Source organism: Microchirus variegatus (assembly GCF_963457635.1).
Source record: "Microchirus variegatus genome assembly, chromosome: 16".
Taxonomy (NCBI): Eukaryota; Metazoa; Chordata; class Actinopteri; order Pleuronectiformes; family Soleidae; genus Microchirus; species Microchirus variegatus.
In genome coordinates this window covers 4,717,081-4,744,941 of record NC_139817.1, presented here as the reverse complement: position 1 = coordinate 4,744,941, position 27,861 = coordinate 4,717,081, and the positions used below count along the sequence as shown (strand labels likewise).

The 27,861-nt window shown below is 39.1% G+C and overlaps 1 protein-coding gene across 6 annotated transcripts in view; it reads left to right on the top strand.

Annotated features, from left to right (window-relative positions):
- Nucleotides 1-27,861, top strand: part of kalrna (kalirin RhoGEF kinase a) — a gene marked incomplete at both ends in the record, with an annotated part of 131,532 nt that overhangs the window by 55,762 nt on the left and 47,909 nt on the right. For all 6 annotated transcript variants that reach the window (XM_083902657.1, XM_083902658.1, XM_083902655.1 and 3 more), the window contains 20 exons: nt 77-175; nt 5,381-5,512; nt 8,721-8,843; nt 12,839-13,030; nt 13,117-13,286; nt 13,777-13,951; nt 14,268-14,508; nt 16,201-16,367; nt 17,892-18,011; nt 19,852-19,920; nt 20,710-20,859; nt 20,936-21,085; nt 22,403-22,517; nt 22,984-23,099; nt 23,217-23,339; nt 24,217-24,399; nt 25,285-25,406; nt 25,993-26,059; nt 26,162-26,271; nt 27,584-27,653. In XM_083902657.1, coding sequence (XP_083758783.1) covers nt 77-175; nt 5,381-5,512; nt 8,721-8,843; nt 12,839-13,030; nt 13,117-13,286; nt 13,777-13,951; nt 14,268-14,508; nt 16,201-16,367; nt 17,892-18,011; nt 19,852-19,920; nt 20,710-20,859; nt 20,936-21,085; nt 22,403-22,517; nt 22,984-23,099; nt 23,217-23,339; nt 24,217-24,399; nt 25,285-25,406; nt 25,993-26,059; nt 26,162-26,271; nt 27,584-27,653 — 2,694 coding nt within the window. The remainder of the gene's footprint in view (nt 1-76; nt 176-5,380; nt 5,513-8,720; nt 8,844-12,838; nt 13,031-13,116; nt 13,287-13,776; nt 13,952-14,267; nt 14,509-16,200; nt 16,368-17,891; nt 18,012-19,851; nt 19,921-20,709; nt 20,860-20,935; nt 21,086-22,402; nt 22,518-22,983; nt 23,100-23,216; nt 23,340-24,216; nt 24,400-25,284; nt 25,407-25,992; nt 26,060-26,161; nt 26,272-27,583; nt 27,654-27,861) is intronic.

The window sequence follows — 27,861 nt, the reverse complement described above, 5'->3', positions numbered from 1 at the left end:
CAGAGTTGGTCTGTTGGGCTTCACTGTTCTGCTTCACTGTCTGTGTGCCGTCTCATTTCCATGTTTGTGTTTGCAGGTAAGTCAGGACGGTAAAGCGTTATTGGACGTCCTCCAGAGACCTCTGAGTCCCGGCAACTCTGATTCCATGACGGCCACCGCCAATTACTCCAAAGCGGTGAGTGCAGTCGTGGTTCAATGTGGTTAAAATATAAATTTACCATCATAATAGTTGGTATCGCCCTGAACAAGGATCTGTTGAAAATATTTGCATATCTCTTAAGGAATATTTTTAATGAATTTTTGAAAATCAGGAAATGATCCAATTGCCCTGAAACACTGACAGTGAGCTGACTTTTTTCAAAAAACAAAAAGTATCTCGGAATTACTTGAAATTTACCATCATAATAGTTGGTATCGCCATGAACAAGGATCTGTTGAAAATATTTGCATATCTCTTAAGGAATATTTTTAATGAATTTTTGAAAATCAGGAAATGATGCATTTGCCCTGAAACACTTTGACAGTGAGCTGACTTCTTTCAAAAAAACAAAAAGTATCTCGGAATTACTTGAAATCTACCATCATAATAGTCGGGTTCGCCCTGAACAAGGATCTGTTGAAAATATTTGCGTATCTCTTAAGGAATATTTTTAATGAATTTTTGAAAATCAGGAAATGATGCATTTGCCCTGAAACACTTTGACAGTGAGCTGACTTCTTTCAAAAAAACAAAAAGTATCTCGGAATTACTTGAAATTTACCATCATAATAGTCGGGTTCACCCTGAACAAGGATCTGTTGAAAAATATTTGCGTATCTCTTAAGGAATATTTTTAATGAATTTTTGAAAATCAGGAAATGATGCATTTGCCCTGAAACACTTTGACAGTGAGCTGACTTCTTTCAAAAAAACAAAAAGTATCTCGGAATTACTTGAAATTTACCATCATAATAGTCGGGTTCACCCTGAACAAGGATCTGTTGAAAAATATTTGCGTATCTCTTAAGGAATATTTTTAATGAATTTTTGAAAATCAGGAAATGATGCATTTGCCCTGAAACACTTTGACAGTGAGCTGACTTCTTTCAAAAATACAAAAAGTATCTCGGAATTACTTGAAATTTACCATCATTATAGTCAGGTTCGCCCTGAACAAGGATCTGTTGAAAATATTTGCGTATCTCTTAAGGAATATTTTTAATGAATTTTTGAAAATCAGGAAATGATGCATTTGCCCTGAAACACTTTGACAGTGAGCTGACTTCTTTCAAAAAAACAAAAAGTATCTCGGAATTACTTGAAATTTACCATCATAATAGTCGGGTTCGCCCTGAACAAGGATCTGTTGAAAATATTTGCGTATCTCTTAAGGAATATTTTGAATGAATTTTTGAAAATCAGGAAATGATGCATTTGCCCTGAAACACTTTGACAGTGAGCTGACTTCTTTCAAAAAAACAAAAAGTATCTCGGAATTACTTGAAATTTACCATCATAATAGTCGGGTTCGCCCTGAACAAGGATCTGTTGAAAATATTTGCGTATCTCTTAAGTAATATTTTTAATGAATTTTTGAAAATCAGGAAATGATGCATTTGCCCTGAAACACTTTGACAGTGAGCTGACTTCTTTCAAAAATACAAAAAGTATCTCGGAATTACTTGAAATTTACCATCATAATAGTCCGGTTCGCCCTGAACAAGGATCTGTTGAAAATATTTGCGTATCTCTTAAGGAATATTTTTAATGAATTTTTGAAAATCAGGAAATGATGCATTTGCCCTGAAACACTTTGACAGTGAGCTGACTTCTTTCAAAAAAACAAAAAGTATCTCGGAATTACTTGAAATTTACCATCATAATAGTCGGGTTCGCCCTGAACAAGGATCTGTTGAAAATATTTGCGTATCTCTTAAGGAATATTTTTAATGAATTTTTGAAAATCAGGAAATGATGCATTTGCCCTGAAACACTTTGACAGTGAGCTGACTTCTTTCAAAAAAACAAAAAGTATCTCGGAATTACTTGAAATTTACCATCATAATAGTCGGGTTCGCCCTGAACAAGGATCTGTTGAAAATATTTGCGTATCTCTTAAGTAATATTTTTAATGAATTTTTGAAAATCAGGAAATGATGCATTTGCCCTGAAACACTTTGACAGTGAGCTGACTTCTTTCAAAAAAACAAAAAGTATCTCGGAATTACTTGAAATTTGCCATCATAATAGTCGTGTTCGCCCTGAACAAGGATCTGTTGAAATTATTTGCGTATCTCTTAAGGAATATTTTTAATGAATTTTTGAAAGTCAGGAAATGATGCATTTGCCCTGAAACACTTTGACAGTGAGCTGACTTCTTTCAAAAAAACAAAAAGTATCTCGGAATTACTTGAAATTTACCATCATAATAGTCGGGTTCGCACTGAACAAGGATCTGTTGAAAATATTTGCGTATCTCTTAAGGAATATTTTTAATGAATTTTTGAAAATCAGGAAATGATCCATTTGCCCTGAAACACTTTGACGTGAGCTGACTTTTAAAAAAAAAAAAAAAAGTATCTCGGAATTACTTGAAATTTACCATCATAATAGTCGGGTTCGCCCTGAACAAGGATCTGTTGAAAATATTTGCGTATCTCTTAAGGAATATTTTTAATGAATTTTTGAAAATCAGGAAAAGATGCATTTGACCTGAAACACTTTGACAGTGAGCTGACTTCTTTCAAAAAAACAAAAAGTATCTCGGAATTACTTGAAATTTACCATCATAATAGTCGGGTTCGCCCTGAACAAGGATCTGTTGAAAATATTTGCGTATCTCTTAAGGAATATTTTTAATGAATTTTTGAAAATCAGGAAATGATGCATTTGCCCTGAAACACTTTGACAGTGAGCTGACTTCTTTCAAAAAAACAAAAAGTATCTCGGAATTACTTGAAATTTACCATCATAATAGTCGGGTTCGCCCTGAACAAGGATCTGTTGAAAATATTTGCGTATCTCTTAAGTAATATTTTTAATGAATTTTTGAAAATCAGGAAATGATGCATTTGCCCTGAAACACTTTGACAGTGAGCTGACTTCTTTCAAAAAAACAAAAAGTATCTCGGAATTACTTGAAATTTACCATCATAATAGTCGGGTTCGCCCTGAACAATGATCTGTTGAAAATATTTGCGTATCTCTTAAGGAATATTTTTAATGAATTTTTGAAAATCAGGAAATGATGCATTTGCCCTGAAACACTTTGACAGTGAGCTGACTTCTTTCAAAAAAACAAAAAGTATCTCGGAATTACTTGAAAATTACCATCATAATAGTCGGGTTCGCCCTGAACAAGGATCTGTTGAAAATATTTGCGTATCTCTTAAGGAATATTTTTAATGAATTTTTGAAAATCAGGAAATGATGCATTTGCCCTGAAACACTTTGACAGTGAGCTGACTTCTTTCAAAAAAACAAAAAGTATCTCGGAATTACTTGAAATTTACCATCATAATAGTCGGGTTCGCCCTGAACAAGGATCTGTTGAAAATATTTGCGTATCTCTTAAGGAATATTTTTAATGAATTTTTGAAAATCAGGAAATGATGCATTTGCCCTGAAACACTTTGACAGTGAGCTGACTTCTTTCAAAAAAACAAAAAGTGTCTCGGAATTACTTGAAATTTACCATCATAATAGTCGGGTTCGCCCTGAACAATGATCTGTTGAAAATATTTGCGTATCTCTTAAGGAATATTTTTAATGAATTTTTGAAAATCAGGAAATGATGCATTTGCCCTGAAACACTTTGACAGTGAGCTGACTTCTTTCAAAAAAACTAAAAGTATCTCGGAATTACTTGAAATTTACCATCATAATAGTCGTGTTCGCCCTGAACAAGGATCTGTTGAAAATATTTGCGTATCTCTTAAGGAATATTTTTAATGAATTTTTGAAAATCAGGAAATGATGCATTTGCCCTGAAACACTTTGACAGTGAGCTGACTTCTTTCAAAAAAACAAAAAGTATCTCGGAATTACTTGAAATTTACCATCATAATAGTCGGGTTCGCCCTGAACAAGGATCTGTTGAAAATATTTGCGTATCTCTTAAGTAATATTTTTAATGAATTTTTGAAAATCAGGAAATGATGCATTTGCCCTGAAACACTTTGACAGTGAGCTGACTTCTTTCAAAAAAACAAAAAGTATCTCGGAATTACTTGAAATTTACCATCATAATAGTCGGGTTCGCCCTGAACAATGATCTGTTGAAAATATTTGCGTATCTCTTAAGGAATATTTTTAATGAATTTTTGAAAATCAGGAAATGATGCATTTGCCCTGAAACACTTTGACAGTGAGCTGACTTCTTTCAAAAAAACAAAAAGTATCTCGGAATTACTTGAAATTTACCATCATAATAGTCGGGTTCGCCCTGAACAAGGATCTGTTGAAAATATTTGCGTATCTCTTAAGGAATATTTTTAATGAATTTTTGAAAATCAGGAAATGATGCATTTGCCCTGAAACACTTTGACAGTGAGCTGACTTCTTTCAAAAAAACAAAAAGTATCTCGGAATTACTTGAAATTTACCATCATAATAGTCGGGTTCGCCCTGAACAAGGATCTGTTGAAAATATTTGCGTATCTCTTAAGGAATATTTTTAATGAATTTTTGAAAATCAGGAAATTATCCATTTGCCCTGAAACACTTTGACAGTGAGCTGACTTCTTTCAAAAAAACAAAAAGTATCTCGGAATTACTTGAAATTTACCATCATAATAGTCGGGTTCGCCCTGAACAAGGATCTGTTGAAATTATTTGCGTATCTCTTAAGGAATATTTTTAATGAATTTTTGAAAATCAGGAAATGATGCATTTGCCCTGAAACACTTTGACAATGAGCTGACTTCTTTCAAAAAAACAAAAAGTATCTCGGAATTACTTGAAATTTACCATCATAATAGTCGGGTTCGCCCTGAACAAGGATCTGTTGAAAATATTTGCGTATCTCTTAAGGAATATTTTTAATGAATTTTTGAAAATCAGGAAATGATGCATTTGCCCTGAAACACTTTGACAGTGAGCTGACTTCTTTCAAAAAAACAAAAAGTATCTCGGAATTACTTGAAATTTACCATCGTAATAGTCGGTTTCGCCCTGAACAAGGATCTGTTGAAAATATTTGTGTATCTCTTAAGGAATATTTTAAATGAATTTTTGAATATCAGGAAATGATGCATTTGCCCTGAAACACTTTGACACTGAGCTGAATTTAGTCTCAAAAACAAAAAGTAAAAATGATTGATATCTTCTCTCCTAGTTCTGACAAATGGCTCACACGTTTAAATAAATGCCATAAATTAAAGATATGTCTCGTTTCCTCAGGTTCACTGCATCCTGGACGTGGTTCACGAGGTTCTCCACCATCAGCGGCGTCTGGAGAATATTTGGCAGCATCGGAAAGTGCGACTGCACCAGCGGCTGCAGCTGTGTGTGTTCCAGCAAGATGTGCAACAGGTGTGTGTACGCAAACACACACACACACACACACACACGTTACTACAACGTAAAAGTGATGTAGACTGAAAACGAGCGCGAGACGCTAAGTTAGTTTTTTGTCCCCGTCAGCCCTTTGAGACGTACGAAAACACACGACAGACCTTTTATTGCTGTTTTTACTTTTCTAAAAAAAGGGGGTTTGAATGAGTTTTATGTCGTGAGGTCAGACGAAAACCACAGGGGAGCGTGTAATCTTGTATGTAAGCGTGTAATCAAGAGAACACACGGTTCGTCTGTGTGTGTGTGTGTGTGGTGACCTTTGCTCATCGTTGCAGATGAGAATCGGCTCTCAGCTGCGTGTAACACAGAATTCCTGAGATAAAATACTCCACACACACACAGAGAGTGGATCTGTGCTCGGCTGGTACCGCGGCTCATGTTTCACACTCTAACTAACACACACTCTCTGCCTCTTTTGGAAAGGTGTCAGCACGGATTCCTGGATGTTTTAGAGGCGTTCAGGAGCTCTTTAGTTAATACCACAAGTCATATTTCACGAGGGATATTTTTATCCGGCAGAGTCAACAGTGTGGGAGGAAAAGAGGTCTTGGGGTATTATTTTATTTTCTTTAATGTGATTGTTGGACTGACAAGTCATGCACGAGGAATGAGGTACAACCAAAATACCGCCGGCATTACTGCGAGAAAAAAAAAAAGCCCCGCCGTCCCATTTAGAGTCATAGCTGAGGGTATTTTGAAGTGTGGCTGTTTTATCTTGATGTTTCTGACATTCAGGATTATGTGAGGTTGTATGAGCTATTTATATATAGTATATATTATATATAGCATATTTAATATATGTTTTCAGCTTTATTTCAACTAGAAACTAAAGTTTCAGTCGCTTTTCAAACGTCTCGCTCTTCCCTCACACCAAACTCCATCGATTTTACTTTACAGCTCACAGGTGTTGTCGATCCACTGTTGCCTTCATTAGGAAGTTTAAATCATCATTTTGTGACTTCTGTGTTTTGAAAAACTTTGTTTTTAACTTCCCAAGTGACACAAATTTACCAAACACGGCAGCAGTTAACCAGAAACGACCATCTTACCGTGAGCTAAAAATGCTAGTTTTCTCTATGGACTTTGGTGCAGGAGAGTGAGGGTTTTTCCAATGGAAAAAGACAAGATAATTATATTAATATCTTTCTTTAAATATCATTAGACTTGAGTATTAGTGTGCAAGTCTTTTATTAAATGGTTAAAATCAGTTTTTTAGTAGGTTCAAGGTCCGTTCGAGCGCTCACTTTTCCCTCCCTTAAAATAAGGCAACATCAAAGTTTTCTCTTTTTTTTAAAGATTACGAGTTCATATAAGTGACAAATGATGCAAAGCAGCTGACATCAGGCCCAGGCAAATATCAGCACTGTAAAACTGTTACGATGATGCAGATATTAATAATGCAATAGATATATTGTGCAACCGTTGCATCATATTGTCAGAATAATGCATTTTAATGACAGTTATAGTGGGCTGTTTTTTTTATCGGACCTAGGGTTAGAGTTAGTGACACTGCTGCTTTTACTGTATATCAGCAGAAACAGTAGCAGGAAGTGGAAACAGAGAGAATTAGGGCATCAAGCATGAGCCATGCAAACATGTATATGTGACCCCAGAGAGAGAGAGAAAGTAAAAATAAGAAATAGAGAGAGAGTTCATATGAGTGGGTTATAAATCCATTGAACACGGAGCGCTGCCAGCTGTACTCGTCATGCGTCAGATTTTATGAGATGACACACACTCACACACGCACACACAGTGGGTCAGAGACATGCAAGAGTCCACACACACATATGGCAATTGTCTATAAATCAGAGCAGAAAACAGGGCTGTTCCGAGCAGCGTTGGGGTTATATGTGACCCCAGAGAGGAAGCGAGAGAGGGGAGTAAAGGTTGGACGAGAACATATTAGGTGTGTGGCTTCGCACATTCAAACAAAGGTAGTTTGAGAGCGTTTATGACCTTGCGGTGACCTTCGTCGTGAGTTACGGCCGTACGTCGTCGTCGTCATCGTCTCTTCAAGGCCCAGAGACGCAGCGTGGAGCGGGCGGCGTTAATGTGTTCCTCTGGGAGCAGAGGTTACCGTCAAAGGAGAGTCAGTTTTCAAAATGTGAAGTTTGAGCCGCCCGCGTTAGGGTTTTAAGATGCGGTTTCGCCTCAGTCAAACCCAAAATATGCATTTAAATTTTTATGTGCTCACGACCTCAGAGCGAGAGGCTGCGATGCAGACTGCGATACAGGATGAGCAAGACACACAGGATATTATTCGGCGTGATAGCGAGTGTGTCGTGTGCGTCACTGCTGTGTTCACACACGTCTCCTCACACCAGTATGATTATATGACTTCATCTCGGACATAAAACGTCACCTGTTTTCTGTTTATTCACACTGAGAAACACACAGAGAATGTGCACAGCTGCTGTGATGCTTTTAAAATGTCATATTTTTCAACCTAGGCCGAGATTCTGCGACCTTTATTTTGAAATTACACTGTTTTTGTCCCAAATAAAATATAATCTTGACCTATAAAGTTTATCTGGTGTGACCGACGAAGCAAATAAAGCCAAGGCTACTAGCGCCCTTCGACAGAAGCTAAATGAAGCTAATAAAGCTAATAAGATCCGTGTGTGGACAGTTTAGCCAGTTAGCCCTGGACGCAAGATGGTAGGTGGGACAGAAACGTTCACCAGCCAATCAGGATTGGCGTAATGAGATTAATGCTTCAGCAGGGGGCATGCATCCCATAGTGAGACATCGAACGAAATATTATGAAAGAGAACAATAAACTACCAAAAAATCTACATATGACCAAAATACAGAACAGTCTGTGTCACAGGTGTGCTTCTAAAAATGTAATAATCGGTGACAGAAACACTTAAAAAGAGTAATTATGTACGTCCTTCACAGCCACACAGTGTTAAGCTTTTTCACCGTTTAATAAGGAAAAGGAGTATATGATGGAACACGGATGCTGAATATTCAGCATCTTCTTCAGCGGCAGTGACCTACATTTCCCCCACTCAGATCATGAAGGTTTCATCCGATTCATCTTTAATTCATTAGGTCTGGGACCTTTTTTTTTTGTCGGTGCTGCTGATCTGTTCACATACTCTCAAGGAATGAAAAATGAAAACGTGCAGCGCCAGGAATAACCGTATGTCTATTGCAGGTGATGGACTGGATCGAGAACCACGGCGAGGCCTTCCTCAGCAAACACACCGGCGTCGGGAAATCCCTCCACCGAGCGCGCGCCCTGCAGAAAAGACACGACGACTTTGAAGACGTCGCTCAGGTGAGTCCGTCTTCTCGTGTGGGGGATCCATGAGACAATGAGAGAGTGTACAAGGGGGTTTTAAAGGGTTCTCTGGATCAAAATGGTCCTTACTGGAAACATTAGTGTCACCAAGAAACTTGAAAATCCTTGTAAACCTTGTAGAAGAACACTTTTGGAACCCTTATTTCTAATAGTGTATAGAGGCCCATTTCCAGCAACCATCTCTCCAGTGGTCTAATGGTACATTGTGTTTGCTAATCGTGTTAGAAGGCTATTGGACTATTGTTTTGCAACTCTTTGGATGAACAAATTGTATCGGTGACCCCAAACTTTTCAACGGTAGTGTATCTCTTAACCCTTCTGTGACCATCCCTTACCGTAACTCCCATAGACCTTTTGTGATATCTAGAAAATTCAAAAAACGATGGACTGGCGAAGTGTTTTGCCATTTTTGGCTTCACGTGCTGAACAAAGCCCAGAAACAAAGACGTTTGGGGAAAACAGTGACACCAGCCAGCAAACTGTTAGCAGCCCTATTAGTGACAGCATCTAGAAACACAACCACAAATATGGCAAGGATTCATTTGAGTGATGAGGGACATCCTCGCTCCTCCCTGATATAAATTGCGTCTAAAATACTTGAGAAGTTCCTCAAATTCTACCTATCTTCTTTAGGATCGTGTCTTCTCGTCATGTCTAGATTTAAGTATTGCCCATGTTACGAAACGAGAACAAGATCCTCTCCTACCACGAAAAAGGTTTTTTTTTAATCAAATGTTTATCCGCCTGCCTTGCTCGCGAGCATCTGCAAGTAATCTCGCCTCTTGATTAATCCCAAATTTTCAAAACCACCATGGCTGCTGGTGGCAGGAAGCATGAAGACATATGCCTCTGCACAACCATTTATGGTCACGAGCCCCTTTTTCCCTGACGAAAAAAAAAAATTTGCAGAAGATGTTATCCATTCCCCAATTTTATTGCTGCACTCTATCATGTACGAAACACAGGAACTGAGGTTTTGAGGGCAAACGGTTTGGAAGCAGAACATAGAGACACTTTAAAGGTCTCGGCAGAAAACTAAGATGCCGTTTGTTGTGTAAACAGAGGCTTCAAGACGCGACGTTTGTTATTCAGCAAACGCATTAGGAACATGTGTTGGTATAAGCTTAGCATGTCAGAGATCACCTCAGGCTGTTATATACTGTATGCTAACTTTGGGGGGAGGGGCTCAGATTATATTTAAATGACATGGGGTTTGAAATTTAAGGGATTTAAATTGGATGAGACACAGTTGGAAGTCAATGTTTTGATTTATTTTTCTGTCATATTTGAACTCGAAAAGCATATTAGCGACTTGGAGACTGAGCTTTTAAGTCTGAATTATTGCTTTTTCCACGTTATTTCTCCAGAGAGCTCCCCCTACAGTTTCAGAGTACATATTTTTACATCATCATCATCATCAACAGGGATGGCAAAAATGTAGCATTTGCTGTGTTTTTAATCCGGTACAGTACAGTACCGTACGATTAAAATCCAATTTTAAGGTGGAAATTTGCAATTCCGGTTGCTTTTTTTGTGTTTTCCTCAACAGCTCCCCCTACAGTTTCGGAGTATATCATTTTAAATCATCATCATCAACAGGGATGGCAAAAATTTAGCATTTTCTGTTTTTAATCCGGTACAGTACAATACTATACTATTAAAATACGATTTTAAGGCGGAATTTTGCAATTTCCGGTTGCTTTTTTCGCGTTTTTCTCAACATAACTCCCTCTTCGGTTTCGGAGTACATATTTTTACAGATTACAGACAAACAACATAACAGCTTTAAATCCCTAATCGCACTGCAATAATTAAATATGCCTGAAAACCCTCTGAAAATGTTTTGTCTACATATTATCGTCTTAGTTTTTTTTAGTCTAATCTTATTCCGTCATTTGCCACTCTCCCTACATTAATCTGAAGTGCCGCCACCTGTGTGCCGTCTTATCAAGGCTTTTTTCTCAATTTGAGTGCTTCTCTGAGATTAATGTGTTCCACGACGCTGGACAAGTGCAGTGTTTCATTGAAGCGATAATACAACGAAAGAGTGAATGTTAATCCCTGTGAAAGTTGTGTACGCTAACGTTTACACTCTGGATTAGGATTAACCTTCACAACCTGCAGTGGATTAGCTTCGTTTGGGTCAGCAGTTTTTGGTAAAACTTTCCCTTTAGCAATGCACATATCATGAATAAATTGAGCGCACATTTAAGACACATGCCAGCGCATGAATATGTATGGAAGTTTACCCATAGTGCACTTTTCCCCCCGTCTTTGTTTATGCACAATCAATGACATACAGTACGTAGACATCCGTTTTAATTCAGGTTTTTTTGGGGGGCTTTTATGTCCTATTACCATCATCATTACAGCTGTTTTAATTGTAGCTCTGCTCATCTACATGTGATTATCTGCTCCACCAATGGAACCAAACAGAAACGGGGAAACAGTATGACTCAGCGAAAATGGCGTGATCGGGAGTTGAAAGTAATGCCAAATCTGTCAAAAATTACTCATTTTAATGTCTATTCCTGCACGGCGAGCTACAGGAAACCAATTTTCATTTACTTATTTACAATAAAAAGTACAGGGGAAGGTAATGGGGTTGTCGATGGAGTGTGTGGAGCAGCTTTTATTTTTAGCACCACCTGATTTTTGGTTTTCCCGCGTCACTTCATGATGCATTTAATCAATATAATATTTTGTTAATGACCTAAAATGTCAGATTCTGGCTTGTGTATTCCAGTCAGAAACCAAAATAGTAATAATAATAATCTCTTAGCGTCATCTGAAATATTCATACTGTAATCTAAAATGCGTCTGTATCCTTAAAAAAATCTCTCTAGGCACGCCACCACTCCCCAAACCTCCAGGATTCCCGAAACATCTCATACGGGATGGACTCCCTGATGTGAAATATTAGAGTCATAATCCCTTATACTTACCAGAATAGTCTGACAGTAATCCATTTATTCCCTGTGAAGCTTTAATACTCTTACGCTCTTAGTCCCTTTTTTTTTGGAACGAGAGAATGTAGAAACAGGAAATGGGTTATTGATTAGCAGCGACTGGAATTAGCATTCTCAGAAACAAATCTGACTGACTGTTTTTTTTTACTTTGACTGACTTAAATATTTAAAGAAAACTTTAAAACGGATGTCAAAACTTTGCATTTTTCTGTCTAAACCTGGTTAAGTCTGAGAGAACTAATCTTCATCCTTAGCCAAGCTAATGTTATCAGAGTTAGCCCTGCCTAGCTTAATGCTAATGTCTGAAATGTATTCTTTTTGTTCTTTTAGAAACCCAGTGGCCATTTTTTATGCTTGGACACTTTTAGTGCTGCGTTTCTTGTGGAAAAGTAACACTAACTGTTGGCTAACTTTTTTTCCGTTAGCTAACGCTGTCAGAATTTGCTAGAATCTTTAAAGTGTTGCGTTCGGGTGTTGTCATGTAAGTGACATACAAGCCCAGGATCCAGGAAGTGACCAAACCTAGCTATTTTGGAGTACGAATGTAATTTTTTTTTTAGATTTTAAAGGTACAACCTGTGAGTTTCCGTCAGGTTCTGATCGGATTAGCGCCTTGAAACATTAAAGATATGAAGCTCACACGCGCTTATCGGCCACTTTATTAGTTACACACAAGAAAGGGTTTGGATTACTGTTGTTTTTCTATAATTTTTAAACCAATTCTCCACTATCTCTTTCATCAACAATGTATTTTTACTCATTTGTGGACCAACTCTAGAGATGGTAGATGTTCAAAGTCACTTAAATCACCTTCTTGACCACGTCAACATCCCTGAATGCATTGAGTTGCTGCCATGTGATGTAGTGATTAAGGAGTATTTAACAAAGTGAACATAATTATATCTGAAGTGCATAGCAGCAACTTTCCGTAGCAGTGGCAGTTAATGGTTGTTGTTGTTGTTGCTGTCGATGATGATGAAGGTGTCTGCGTCTCCCTTTCAGAACACGTACACTAATGCAGACAAACTGCTGGAGGCGGCAGAGCAGCTGGCTCAGACCGGAGAGTGCGACCCGGAGGAGATCTACAAGGCCGCGCGGCACCTGGAGGTCCGGATCCAGGACTTTGTCCGACGAGTGGAGCACAGAAAGCTACTGCTCGACATGTCCGTCTCCTTCCATACGCACACGAAGGAGGTGGGACAGCTAACGTCATCAACGACCTTTAAGGTGTTTTCAGCGTGCCTTTATCTCACATTTACCCCTGTGTTCTCTCTGTCCAGCTGTGGTCGTGGATGGAGGAGCTCCAGAAGCAGCTCCTGGACGAAGTGTGCTGCGACTCGGTGGATTCGGTCCAGACTCTGATCCAGCAGTTTCAGCAGCAGCAGACGGCCACACTCGAGGCAACACTCAACGTGATTAAAGAGGGAGAGGAATTAATACAGCAGCTCAGGTAATAAAAAAAAAATATATATTATTATTATTATTCATGGCGGCATTTGGGAGGGAGAGGAAAAAAAATCAATACCGAGCTAATGATATTAATATTTATAAAGTTATAAAATCAAGAGAAGGATTAATCATTTTACACGTTGGAAAAAAATAATTTCAGCCTCATGGGTAAGATTATGAATAATAATAATTACAATCCTGCTACATAAATATGAATAGTTTTTCTTTTGGGTAATTACCTTCTGCCTTCATCATATTTCATTTTCTTTTACGGTTATGCCTGTAATGGGAAATTGAATAATGTGAGCTGAACAAACACGCTATATACTCATGTAGCTTCACTCTTCTTCATATAGTAATTGAACACTCTAGTTTTTGGTTTTTGTATCGTAATATATAGTTAAATCAAAGTTGTTCAGTTCAGACAATTATTTTAATCATTCGTTTTAAATATGAACCCTACACTGTGTCATTTCCTCGACTCTCCGCAGAGACGCCGCCATGTCGACGAACAAGACGCCGCACTGCAGTTCCATTGCGCACATCCAGGGGGTGCTGCAGCAGCTGGACGAGGCCCAGGGCCAGATGGAGGAGCTGTTCCACGAGCGCAAGATCAAACTCGACATCTTCCTGCAGCTGCGCATCTTTGAGCAGTACACAATCGAGGTCAGCGAGGCCGAGCGTGCGTTCGGTTTCAGTGTCAGCTCAACCAAAAAAGGCCTCGGGCCGCGTGCTTTCATTTATTTTGACAGTGATGCAGCTGCTCTTTAAAGGGCAAAGAGCAGATCGCCGTGAAGAAGTACGACCAAGTCGTCCCCCAGCATTACTTCACACCTTCTGTGACAAATGTAACATCCTAGCATTTAAAAACAGAGCTACAGGCTCTGGATATTCCGAAAGAAAGGAGATAACAAAAAAAAAGACCACACCATCGCCTCATTCCTTATTTCCTCTGTTTTTATTATTACATTTATTTTTGTAGGTTACAGCAGAGTTGGACGCCTGGAACGAGGACCTGTCTCGTCAGCTGAACGACACGAGCCGCTCGGGAAGCAGCAGCAGCAGCAGCGGCTCCTTGTCCGGCGGCGCCGAGGACATCAGCCTGGCAGAGCAGCGGCTGAAACGGCACGCGGAGCGGAAGGCGGCCATGAACAACATGACGTACGAAGTGATGCAGCAGGGTCAGGACTTGCACCAGTACATTATGGAGGTTCAAGCTTCAGGTAGGCAAGATTTAGAGAGATCCGGTACAATACCATACCAAACGATGCAATACGGTACGATAAGATAGGGCACATTATCTTAACTTATACAATAAGTTGCAATTAAATATGATACAATATGATATGGTACAATGCGATGCAATACCGTCCAGTACGGCACAGTATGATACGATATAGTACAATACGGCACAATAAGGTACGGTACAGTACAGTATGATATGATGCGGTACAATACCATACTACAATATGATAGTATGATATGATACGATACAGTGCGATACCATACTATACGATGCAATGCGGTAAGGTACGATGCTACTAAGGTATGATAAGATACAGCACAGTATGATACAACAAGTTACAATACGATAAGTTACGGTGCGGTACAGTACGATACCATGCGATACAATGCGGTAAGGTATGATACTACTAAGGTATGATAAGATGCGGCACAGTATGATACAACAAGTTACAATGCGATAAGTTACGGTACGATGCAATGCGGTAAGGTACGATACTACTGAGGTATGATAAGATACGGCACAGTATGATACAAGAAGTTACAGTGCGATAAGTTACAGTACGATACCATACGATGCAATGTGGTAAGGTACGATACTACTAAAGTATGATAAGATACAGCACAGTATGATACAATAAGTTACGATACGGTACAGTACGATACATATGTATATGAATATTTGGTATATTTGGTGCCCAGGCATAGGTTATCGTATCTGATGAATCTGCTCTTTATCCACACGGAAGCGTCCTTTGGGGAGCTTTAAAATTATATTTTTAGGAAAATAAGTCCCAGAGTGAAAAATGTAAATAAACCCCATCATTAGCCCCGCCTCTCTCTAACTTTGTTGTCACCATTGTCCTCCTCTGCGTCTTCTGTTTGGAGCGTTAGGAGTCGTTTAGTGGGGTTTGTCTGTGTTTTTAAACGATATTTCTTGAAAGACAGCCATGTTTTTCAGTAGAACGCTTCTGTTTCCGTGTGGATAAGGCCTTAATAAATAAGCTTTGTGTGAAATGTTTTTTTTTTTATATACTATATATAGTTCACCAGTTCCCATCTGGATCCACAGCTGCACACTCAACAATAGGAATCCTGAGGCTGAACTGTGGCCCGAGAAAAAAATTAGGTTCACATAATCATTACAGCACAATCCTCTAAGTGGGTGTGCATGTTAGTATACAGGCTGAGTTCACTGCTTTAGTCACTGTGTCTTCCCCCTGGAGTGATAAATCTATCCTACACACACACACACACACACACACAGTCTCTGTTCAGCAGTGCCAGTAACTTGAGTGAGGCATTAATAGTTCATTGGTGCCACAGACTACACTCCTGCAGAGCAGACGTTAATATCGTGTAATATCAATAAGGTAATCAGCTGCAAAACAAAAGCAAAAATGTGTTATTTTAAGATAAAATACGCCGAATCAATGTGGAAATGATTCATTTAATAACAGTCGGGGAAAAAAATCCATCCCGCTACTCGAGTAGTTCATTTTAATTTGTGACATTCTATAAATAGCTCAGTGTTTTTGGATTTGAGACAAAGATGGCAAGATTAAAGTCATCATTTTAGCTTAGCATCAGGACTGCGGAAAATTCGAAGCGTTTATCGTCATGTGGAAATAGTTGAATAAAAAATGCTATAACTCTTGTTTTTTTTTTATCAGGGATCGAACTGACCGGGGAGAAGGACATGGACTTGGCGTCGCAGGTTCAGGAGCTGCTGGAGTTCCTCCACGAGAAGCAGCAGGAGGTGGAGGTGAACGCGCAGCACACGCACGCGCGGCTGGAGCAGACCCTGCAGCTGCGCCACCTACAGGCCGAGGTTAAACAGGTAAACGCGGGCAAACCCTGACAATTTTTACATTCTCTGCCACTGGATCTGTATGGAACATCACCCGCTTGTAGCCGTTACCATATTTCATAAACATGACAAAAATGTCTCCTCCCTTCTACCCCAACCTGTCTAGGCAGATACAGTCGTACACTCTGGGTCTGGTGTAAAGCAATTATATACAGTATTTTCATTGAAAATAACATAAAATACACAAAATAGGTCCTCAAAAGTTTACGAAATTACGTTTTAGTGACTCAAATGTATTGCTTGATACTTGACATAATAATGTGATTATTGGTTATCGCTCTCTTGCAAACACCGCTGAATAAATTGAAATAAGCAGATGTGAATATGAATGTGCTGCTGCGTGGAGACAGGAAGCCGGCGGCTGCTGGAGAAGGATACGACTGAATAATTTATGAGGTTTATGACGGTGTGTGCTAATAACACACACACACACACACACACACGCCCATGCTGCTGCTACACCCTCACTCTTCTCCTTCTTATTCGCATTATTATTATTATTGTTATTTTTCATATTAAAACCAGCCGGTCATCGTCCCGGTAAACCGCACTAATTATTGGTCACAATGTAGGTCAAGTCACGACATAATGGATTATACGATAGTCCTGTTTACGTGTTGTTTAAGTTATTAAATTAACACAGTCAGAATAATTCCTGGCACTATTTTGTTTTTGATTGTTAAAAACAAAACGTGCAGTTTCAATTAACACTTTGACTGACCTTGAAACATCATAAGGATGCGCAGTACAACACCTTTTTGTGTGATTTAAATCAATTTCCACGCCGTGTGTGCTAAAACTCACAACGTTTAAGACATTTTACTTGCTAAAATATTACATTTTGCATAAATTAACATTTTTAGAACATGCCTTGTGGCCAATTCTCCGTGTTTTTTCTTTTGGAATTTTTCTGGGTGAAAACATCAATATTGCTTTTATCAATTTCTAGAACCGGACTCAAAGATGTGCGGCCATCTGCCTAGACAGGTTGTGGCGAAAGGTGGGGGACAGAAGAAGGACCAGGAGCAAGTTATACGTTTAGATATCGCTGTTCTGAATCAGTTATGACATGTTTATAGTAGTATTTTGGCCGGTTGTCATGAGCTTTTTCAAGGTTAAAACTTGTTTTTTTAAGGGTCCTAATGAGGATTTTGGTTAATTTTAAGGTTAAATTAAGGGTTAGGGAATGCATTAGTTAAGTGAGTGTCCCCGCTAAATATGCTGTACGAGAATGAGTGTGCTTGTGTTTTCGATTTACTTAGAGATTTCCTTAAGAATAAACACTCTTGTCAAACATGAAATGTTCTCAAAGAGTTTATATCCACTCAGCATCTGTGTCATATTAACCTCTGTACCTGTTTGCACACGTTTTATTACAAACAGTGTGGGAGAATTTTCCCTCTCTCACACACACACACACGCTGTCTGTCGTCCGTCATTGTTCTTGTCACATTGTTGTCACACTGTTTTGTCCATGTGTGTGTCTCTCTCCAGGTGTTGGGTTGGATCCGTAACGGCGAGTCGATGCTGAACGCCAGCATGGTCAATGCCAGCTCTCTGTCTGAGGCCGAGCAGCTGCAGAGGGAACACGAACAGTTCCAGATGGCCATAGAGGTGCACACACACTCTCACACACACACACACACACACACACACACACACACACACACACACACACACACACACACACACACACACACACACACACACACACACTCTCACACACACTCTCACACACACACACACACTGCATATGTGCATACATCCCAATTACTGCTCCTAAAACCAGGATTACTGCGTTTCACTAATAATTATTTCAGTATGCATTGATTTGAATGGGAGCAGATGAGTTCACACACACACACAAACACATTATAGACAGAAGTCTCAAACTGAGTTATTTCTGTATGTTTTTTTTAGTGCTTGCCACGTTAACGGCGCCAACGCTAACGCACATTAGCGCATGATGCGTTTCCATGACGACTGAGCGGAAAAAGCCATGCGTGACGTTATGTTAACGTGACTTCCGATTGTTAAAATGAGTCTCTAAAGTAACGCTAAACTTTAAAAACAGATGCACACATACACAGTATTCAGGTACGCTGGTTATTTGTAGCGCTGCTGCTCTTTTCGTTTAATAAACAGACCGCTGCAGTTAGGCGGTTAGTAGTTAGGCCTACTACTGTAGGCCCACTAATGGCGCTAAAGGAGCTAACGAAGCTAACTGGTTAACGGTGCTTTGACTCTGGTGCCGCGGCACGTAAACATGGCGTCACGCGTCTTTTTCCGGTTAGTCGATATGGATGACTACTAAAGGAGCTTACCGATCTAACTGGTAAGCCAGTTATCTCCGTTAGCTCCTTTAGCTCCTTTAGCACGGTACATGGTGACCATGTTTACGTAAAAACATGGCGTCATGCGCGTCTTTTTCCAGTTAACAGTGGTAAACAGTGCCTGGACTCCGGTGCCGCGGCACGTTAACATGACGTCACGCCCGTCTTTGGAAACGTGCTTACGGAAACTTATGTAAACGCACAATGCGTTAATGTGCGTTAATGTTGACACCGTTAACTGCCGCTAACGTGCAAAGCACTAGTTTTTTTAATTAATCCATTAATTCAACATCATAAATGTGCTTTATTGTGAAATAAGGTATTGTCCCATATCAAAATGAGCATTTTATGTTGAAATTCCATGAAATATCATCACAGATATTGTTCTAAGCTAATTTTGCCGCCTACTGCTATTGTAAAGAAGCTTTTTTTTTTATGATTTTTTGTTTGTTTTCACTTGACACGCCCCTTTAAAAACTGTATACTTTGACTCTAGCGCTGCTCCTCCTGGGAAACGCATTAAAAGTAATGAAATTGCGGGTTTTTTTAAGACCATAATTACTCGCATAAAACATAAAAAATCTGCCCCCGTCGAGACTAAACTGGACCTGAAGCGAGTTTATAATTACTGGGGTAATTATTGCAGATGCTTTCGCTCCGAGACGTAATAAGTGAAGCTGGTTGGTTCACTGTCAGATTAACTCTCCCTCCACTGAGATTGAAAATTACCAAGCTGACGTGATTATTTGTGAACAAAGTGCCTTTTATTACACTTAATATTTCCTTGTGGACTTTTTCTTGTTTGTTTACAACCAGCCGTGCTCGCCACAAGACTTCCTGAATGCATTTCCTTGCCGGTTTGAAACCGTATGTGTGTATACATACAGTATTTTCCTTAACATGTGACTTCCATTTGTGTGCGAGTAAAATAATGTGGACAGAGCGAGCGCATCCTCGTGTGCAAAAGTCTCATAAAACATCACATAAAACCCCGGCGATCCATAGCGTTAATGGAGGTCAGATGACGATGGTTCCGCGGGGAACCTTTTAAAGCAGAGTTCAACTCATGAGTGATTTTTAAATTAATGCTAACTCTCTTCTTCTTCTTCTTCCTCTTTCAGTCGCTCTTCCACGCAAACTCCCTACAGAAGACTCATCAGAGCGCTCTGCAGGTGCAGCAAAAAGCCGAGGTGGGTTGTTTTTCTTGATCTTGGTCATAAAATATCAGAATATTGTGACAAATGACGCATATTTTTTCCCTTAATCTCAAAATATGTCTTCGAATATCTCCATAAACCACAGATATTGAACGTTTCTGGGGTTTTTTTTGCAATAGAAACCTGAAAATATTCACAATTAGGAAGTCAAAAAAAACGGAAGAACTTCAACTGAACATTTGATTATCAAAGTAAATGAGAAATTGATCAATAATCATTTTAATATTGACTCCTTGTGCCTCTTTGAATCTATTATTTCAGGGTTTACAGTAAAATGTGACCTTTATTTCTTCTTGCTGTTCTTATATCAGCACAAAAACCATAAATCGTTACACTATACATATCTTTTTTTAAATATTTTCTCTTCTCAATTCAGTAATTTCTCTGTATTTACATATTTTAAATTTTATTATTGCTCCATTTTAATATTTTTACATCTTGGGTTCATTCTATATGACCATATTTTGATTTTACTACTTAAATAACTCTATTTTGACTCTTGATATGTAAATAATAATTATAATTTTTAACATAAAACAAGGTAGTGTACCATCTAGTGGTCAATACGTGTAACTGCAAGGGACAAAGATGAAAGAGAAGTTTGTGGATATTGTGATGTTTTGATGCCGTAACATGACAAAATATCTTTATCTGCTTTAGGATGAAGTTAAATAAGTAAAACCTGACAGTTTAATCCAAACACTGAGGGAATTTTTTAATAAATATCATCTTTCTTGACATTTTGGACTGTTTCTGTTGCAGATGATGCTTCAGGCCGGTCACTACGACCCGGAGGCAATTCGCAACTGCGCGGAGAAAGTGGCCGTGCACTGGCAGCAGCTGATGCTGAAGATGGAGGACCGCCTCAAGCTGGTCAACGCCTCTGTGGCCTTTTACAAGACGTCCGAACAGGTAACGGTGGCGGTGTTTTCTCGATCTATCTGAGGTCTGGAGGGTGTTTTTTTACAGAACTCTTTTTTTGACTCAGGTGTGCAGCGTGTTGGAAAGCCTGGAGCAGGAGTATCGCCGGGACGAGGACTGGTGCGGCAGCCACGACAAACTGGGAACGTCGGCCGACACCGAGCACCTTCTACCGCTGATCAGTAAACACCTGGAGCAGAAGGAAGCCTTTCTTAAGGTAGATCTTTTTATTAATAAGCTAGTGTCTGTATATTATATATTACAAAAATATGGCATTTAAATACTAATTTGAAGGTATAACGTGTGTATGAAATACTAATTTGTGGCCACAAAATAGGTCAAATGTGCTTGAGATACTAATTTATGGCCAAAAAAATAGTACACAGTAGCCACAAAGTAGTATTTTATTGCCAATATTTTATGCTACAGCAGCGTGAATCGAGCTTCCATAATTCTATGGAGCCCCAAACATGACAGGGGGTATAACGTGTGCATGAAATACTAATTTGTGGCCACAAAATAGTATCTCATGGCCACAAATACTCATTTGAAGGTATAACGTGTGCATGAAATACTAATTTGTGGCCACAAAATAGGTCAAATGTGCTCGAGATACTAATTTATGGCCAAAAAAATAGTACACAGTGGCCACAAAGTAGTATTTTGTTGCCAATATTTTATGTTACAGTTGCGTGAATAGAGCTTCCATAATTCTATGGCACCCCAAACATGACAGGGGGTATAACGTGTGCATGAAATACTAATTTGTGGCCACAAAATAGGTCAAATGTGCTCGAGATACTAATTTATGGCCAAAAAAAATAGTACGCCGTGGCCACAAAGTAGTATTTTGTTGCCAATATTTTATGTTACAGTTGCGTGAATAGAGCTTCCATAATTCTATGGCGCCCCAAACATGACAGGGGGTATAACGTGTGCATGAAATACTAATTTGTGGCCACAAAATAGTATCTCATGGCCACAAATACTAATTTGAAGGTATAACGTGTGCATGCAATACTAATTTGTGGCCACAAAATAGTATCTCATGGCCACAAATACTCATTTGAAGGTATAACGTGTGCATGAAATACTAATTTGTGGCCACAAAATAGGTCAAATGTGCTCGAGATACTAATTTATGGCCAAAAAAATTGTACGCTGTGGCCACAATTTAGTATTTTGTTGCCAATATTTTATGTTTCAGTTGCGTGAATAGAGCTTCCATAATTCTATGGCACCCCAAACATGACAGGGGATATAACGTGTGCATGAAATACTAATTTGTGGCCACAAAATAGGTCAAATGTGCTCGAGATACTAATTTATGGCCAAAGAAAATAGTACGCCGTGGCCACAAAGTAGTATTTTGTTGCCAATATTTTATGTTACAGCAGCGTGAATAGAGCTTCCATAATTCTATGGAGCCCTAAACATGACAGGGGGTATAACGTATGTGAGAGACTGGTTTATGCTGCTTTGTAAAACTGAGTGAGCGCTTCTTTTTTCATCATTATGTTCTTCTGTTTTTCAGGCGTGCACGCTGGCCCGCAGGAACGCCGAGGTGTTCCTGAAGTACATCCACAGGAACAACGTGAGCATGCCCGGAGCGGCCGGTCACACCAGAGGGCCCGAGCAGCAGGTCAAAGGTCAGTGCTGCCACAACGGCAACATGACATACTTGCAGTTAGAGGTTTGCCGTCACCGAAAACAAGATCCAGTTTAAGTTTAAGGCTTTGGAGAACTTTTCACTCGCCACACCAAACTCCATAGTTTGAAAAAAAAAAAATAATAATTTTACATCACCGCTCAGAGGGAAGTCGTTGATCCACTGCTGCGTCCATCGCTTAGTTCAGTTATATTATTGTGTGAATTCGGCTTTTGAAATCATCTCATTGTAATTATCTAACTGACGTACCAAATGTGGCAGCCGTAGACAAGCAACTCCCATGTCCCGTGAGCTAAAAATGACACTTTTCTCAATTGGCTTTGGTATGGGAGAGTGAGCGGTTTAGAATCTTTCCAATATTCGACGTTGAAACTTGTTCTTTAACTGAAAAATAGGATTGTTTTGCCTGTTCTGTGTTTTTCTAATCCTATTAAATGTGATAACAGCCATCCTGAACGAGCTGCTGCAGAGAGAGAACAGAGTTCTTCACTTCTGGACGCTGAAGAAGCGGAGGCTGGACCAGTGTCAGCAGTACCTGGTGTTTGAACGCAGCGCCAAACAGGTCAGTGTGTGTGTGTGTGTGTTTGAAACTACATCTGGTTTATGAATCCAGGGATTGAGGATTAACCTCATATTTTGGATTATGTGTGTGTGTGTGTGTGTGTGTGTGTGTGTGTAGGCACTCGACTGGATCCAGGAGACAGGTGAGGTTTACCTGGCCACACACACATCACCTGGCGAGAGCAGCGAGGAAACGCAGCATCTCCTCAGCGACTACCGTCACTTCAGACTGTCTGCCAAGGTAACATTACTCTGTGTGTGTGTGTGTGTGTGTGTGTAAAGCTCCGTTTTATTGAGCCTTATTGTAACTGCTGGACTTTCCAGGAGTCAAATCAATGCAAAGTATTTCATGCATGTTTTGGGACAATTTCTGCCCCTTTTTTATATAATATTTATGGAAATGTACACATTTTTCTTCCCAGAAACATTATAAATGCTGCTGAGATGCATTAAATCTTGATAAGACGAGTATTAGAACACCCGTTTCATCATATTCTGAGTTTTCTACACACAAAATTCAGATTTTAGAGACATTTTTTGTTCAATAAAACGTTACTTTTGTATGTATGTTTAGCTAATACATTTCCTGAAATGGCACTAAAGTGTAATTTATACACATTTAATCTACTATATGTGCTATTTTACTTACCGTATATTATTTTTTAGAATTTTCCTGACCAAATAAACCAATAAATACACAAATAAAAGTACAATTATTCAAGATAAGCAGTTTTTTTGTTCTTATAAAACTTGTATTTTGTCACATAGGAGGAAAAAATTGAAAACATCTGCCAAACAGAGCAGATATTGGCACTATTGTATTGTATTGTTATACATCTAATAGTTACAGAACATAACTGAAGTTGTTTGATGATTACAGCTAATTTAGTGTTTGACAAAAGACAGGAATATAATTTAAATTCAATAAAATGTCAATTTGGTCAAAGGTAGAACAGAACGGTTTATAATATTCAGAGAAAATATGTAAATTATATTAGAAAATAAACTTTTTCTTTGAGCGTTGAGGCTGCAGAGGCCAAAACAAACAACAGAAGTCATAAAATACTGAAACTGTGTGTGTGTGTGTGTGTGTGTGTGTGTGTGTGAACGTCCGGCAGCAAACCAAGGAGAAGGTGAAGCTGCTGATCCAGCTCGCCGACAACCTGGTGGAGAAAGGCCACGCCCACGTGTCGGAGCTGAAGCGCTGGGTGAGCACGGTGGATCGCCGCTACAGAGACTTCTCTGCGCGAATGGGCAAATACCAGGAGAGTCTGGAGAGGAGCCTGGGCGTCAGCTCTGAGGTGAACACACACACACACACACATGCGTGAACACACGCACACGCACACGCACACACACACACACGCACTACTACTACTTTACTATTATTATCTCAGACCTATTTATGACGACCTACTTTTACACATGAAAAATGACTTTGACCCAATTCACTAGAAATATACATACATGTACGTGTATATGTATATATACATGTATGTATACATATATAAGTGTATATATGTATATAAACATCTCTGAATAATATTTAACTGATATGTATGTATCATTTTAGATTGGTGAACCAGACATTTCCAAGAGATATATGTTGGATTAGATTAGAGTAGACAAGAGTAGATTTATGTAGATTAGAGAATAGTAGAGAAAAGTAGATTAGAATGGAGTAGAGTAGATGACATTAAATGATGTTATGTTAGTTTAGGTTATAATAGATTAGATTATAGTAGATTAGAGTAGAGAAGAGTAGATTCATGTAGATTAGAGAATAGTAGAGAAGAGTAGAGTAGATTACATGAGATGATGTTAGGTTAGTTTAGGTTATATTATATTAGATTAGGTTAGATTAGATTAGAGTTGAGTAAAGTAGATCACATTAGTAGGGCAGGTTAGATAAGTTTAGTAAAGTTAAGTTAAATGAAATTAGATTTGACATTATTGATCCCACACATGGGGAAATTCACTTGTTCCAGATGCAGAGAGGTCAGAGGTCGACATGTGACAAATACAAAAGAAATAGTAATAGGTGATAAATACAAACGTGAAAACATAAATAAGCAGCACAATGAAAAAAGTGGAATCTAAAAGTATATATTTTGTAATGAGAGAAAAAAATAAATTTTTGTTGATATTGGTGTCAAATGACTGTTTGTTGTTGTGTGTGTGTGCAGGACAAAAAAGACCTGGAGCTGGACATAATCCCTGCCAGTTTGACAGACGACCCCGAGGTCAAACTGCGCGACCCCAACCACGAGGTCAACGAGGAGAAGAGGAAGTCTGCCCGCAAGAAAGAGTGAGTTCACCAGCGCTCTGATCGTCTTAAGTCTTCAAGGATTATCAGTCGATGCAGAAGAATCAATATACCTCAGATTAATAAATGTCAGAATGAGTGAATCCTGTGATAAACACTGCGTTTGTACGTGTTTCTCTCAGTGAAAACACGTCATTATTATAAGTCAGATTATTCCCACGCCCCCACAGAGCTGCAGATGCGTCCTGTAACACGTGGAACGCATCAGTGTTGTCGGATAATAAAGCTGTAGCCGCAGTCTTTATTCTTTCCCCCCTCTCTCTCTCTCTCTCTCTCTCTCTCTCTCTCTCTCCATCTGCGCCGTAATGGAGATCATCTGTGTCTCTGCATCCGCGCGGCTCGCAGATTTACGACATCAAAGACGCTTAAATCGAGATAATGGCTTTGAGTTTTTGCGGCGTCGCCTCCGATCTCCTCCATCGCTCTCGTGTTTCATCGCGAAACCCTTCTGGAGGAACATCAGTGGACTCGCTGCAATCAGTGCCCAAAGTGGACCAATTATATCGTCAATGCCGGCGCGTCTCGTCTCTCTCGTCGTAGCCCTAAGCGATGTTTTTTCTCGTCTCAGGTTCATCATGGCCGAGCTCCTGCAGACGGAGAAGTCCTACGTCAAAGATCTCCACGAATGTTTAGAGGTGAGACGTTAAAGACGAGGCTCTTGTATCGTCAAAAACTTTTTTTTGTTTTTTTGTCCCGCTTCATCCGTCGTCTCTTCCTGTCCTTCCTTCGTCCGTCAGACGTACCTGTGGGAGATGACGAGCGGCGTGGAGGAGATTCCTCCGGGCATCGCCAACAAGGAGCACATCATCTTCGGGAACATGCAGAAGATCTGCGACTTCCACAACAAGTGAGACGACGACACCGCAGAGTCAATCTGAGCCTTTAATCTGTCTATAATCAGCACTAACAGGCCCTTATTCAAACTATAGCTGCCAGCAGGGGACAAAATAGATTTGAATCCCTTGACAAAGTCCTCTCCTACAAGTTTACAAGATTTTAAGATTATATTTGCCTCTTTATGTCGGCGTTTGACGGCCTTTTCCATCCGAAAACTGAACTTCCTTCCCCTGCACCAAACCCCATAGAGAAAATCAGCGTTTTTTTAGCCTGTTGGACGCAGTAGCAGCAGGTGCGCTGCTGCCTTCGGTGGTGAGTTTGTGTCACTTAATTAAGTAGAAATCAAAGATTACAAACACTGAGGTCATATAAAGTGACTTTTTTTATATATTTATGAAGGTAACAGTGATTGAAAGACTCCTGCGAGTGGTGACGTAAAATCGCTGATTTTCTCAATGGGCTTTGGTGCAGGGAGTGAGGTCTATAAAACTTGACTTTATTAGTTAAAAAAAGGTTGTTTATCGGTATTCTTGAGATATTATACATCATATATGATATATATTGTACATATTATATAACTCCCTGCACAAAATAGAGAAAATCATAATTTTTTTAGCCTGTTGGACTCAGTAATAGCAGGTGCACTGCTGCCTCCGGTGGTGAGTTTGTGTCACTTAATTAAGTAGGAATTAAAGATTACAACCACTGAGGTCATATAATGTGACTTTTTTTATACTTATGAAGGCAACAGTGATTGAACGACTCCTGTGAGTGGTGACGTAAAATCGCTGAATTCCTCAATGGGCTTTGGTGCAGGGAGTGAGGACTTTATAAAAGTTGACTTTATTCGTTAAAAAAAGGTTGTCTATCGGTATTCTTGTGATATTATACATCATACATACATATAATGTACATACGAAACAGAACTTTCCCACAAACTCAGGAAACAAAAATGTTCTTAACTGAGTTCAGCTGTCAAAACACTCACCGCTGAGAGGGAAAAACCCCTGAGGGGAACTTTAAGTTTTTCTTATATTTAAGCTATAGGAGCTGCTGAAGGAGCGTCTGAAGTTTGTCTTCACACAGTTTCCCAGAGGAACTCCTTAGCTTCTGATCTTCTGTTTTTCCACAAATCTTCTTTTTTTTGGTTCCTCAAAAATAAAAAAATGTTCTCCTCAAACCCTAAAGGAATCGTCTAAACTCCTTCTAAGGACCTTAGAATTAACTTCCTATGAGTTTCATGTGTTCATATTATTTGCTATGGTTTAATGACTGTTTTATGAGGCCTTAAATGTCTATAAAACATACTGTTGTGTTTGCAGTATTTTCCTGAAGGAGCTGGTGAACTACGAGCAGCTGCCAGAGGACGTCGGTCATTGTTTCGTCACCTGGGTGAGAATTCTCACTTCTTCATCCGTCACTCTGAAGAAAATAAAAATATGCTTCATGTTCCTCGATGATCTGAGATTTAGCTTGAAAATGTCCCGACTTTATAACATAACAACTTTTTTCCGTGTGGTATTGTATATTCATTCTTGTTATATTATGACTTTACTGTTGTAAAATTGTTACTTTTTAGTCATATTACAACTTACCTTTT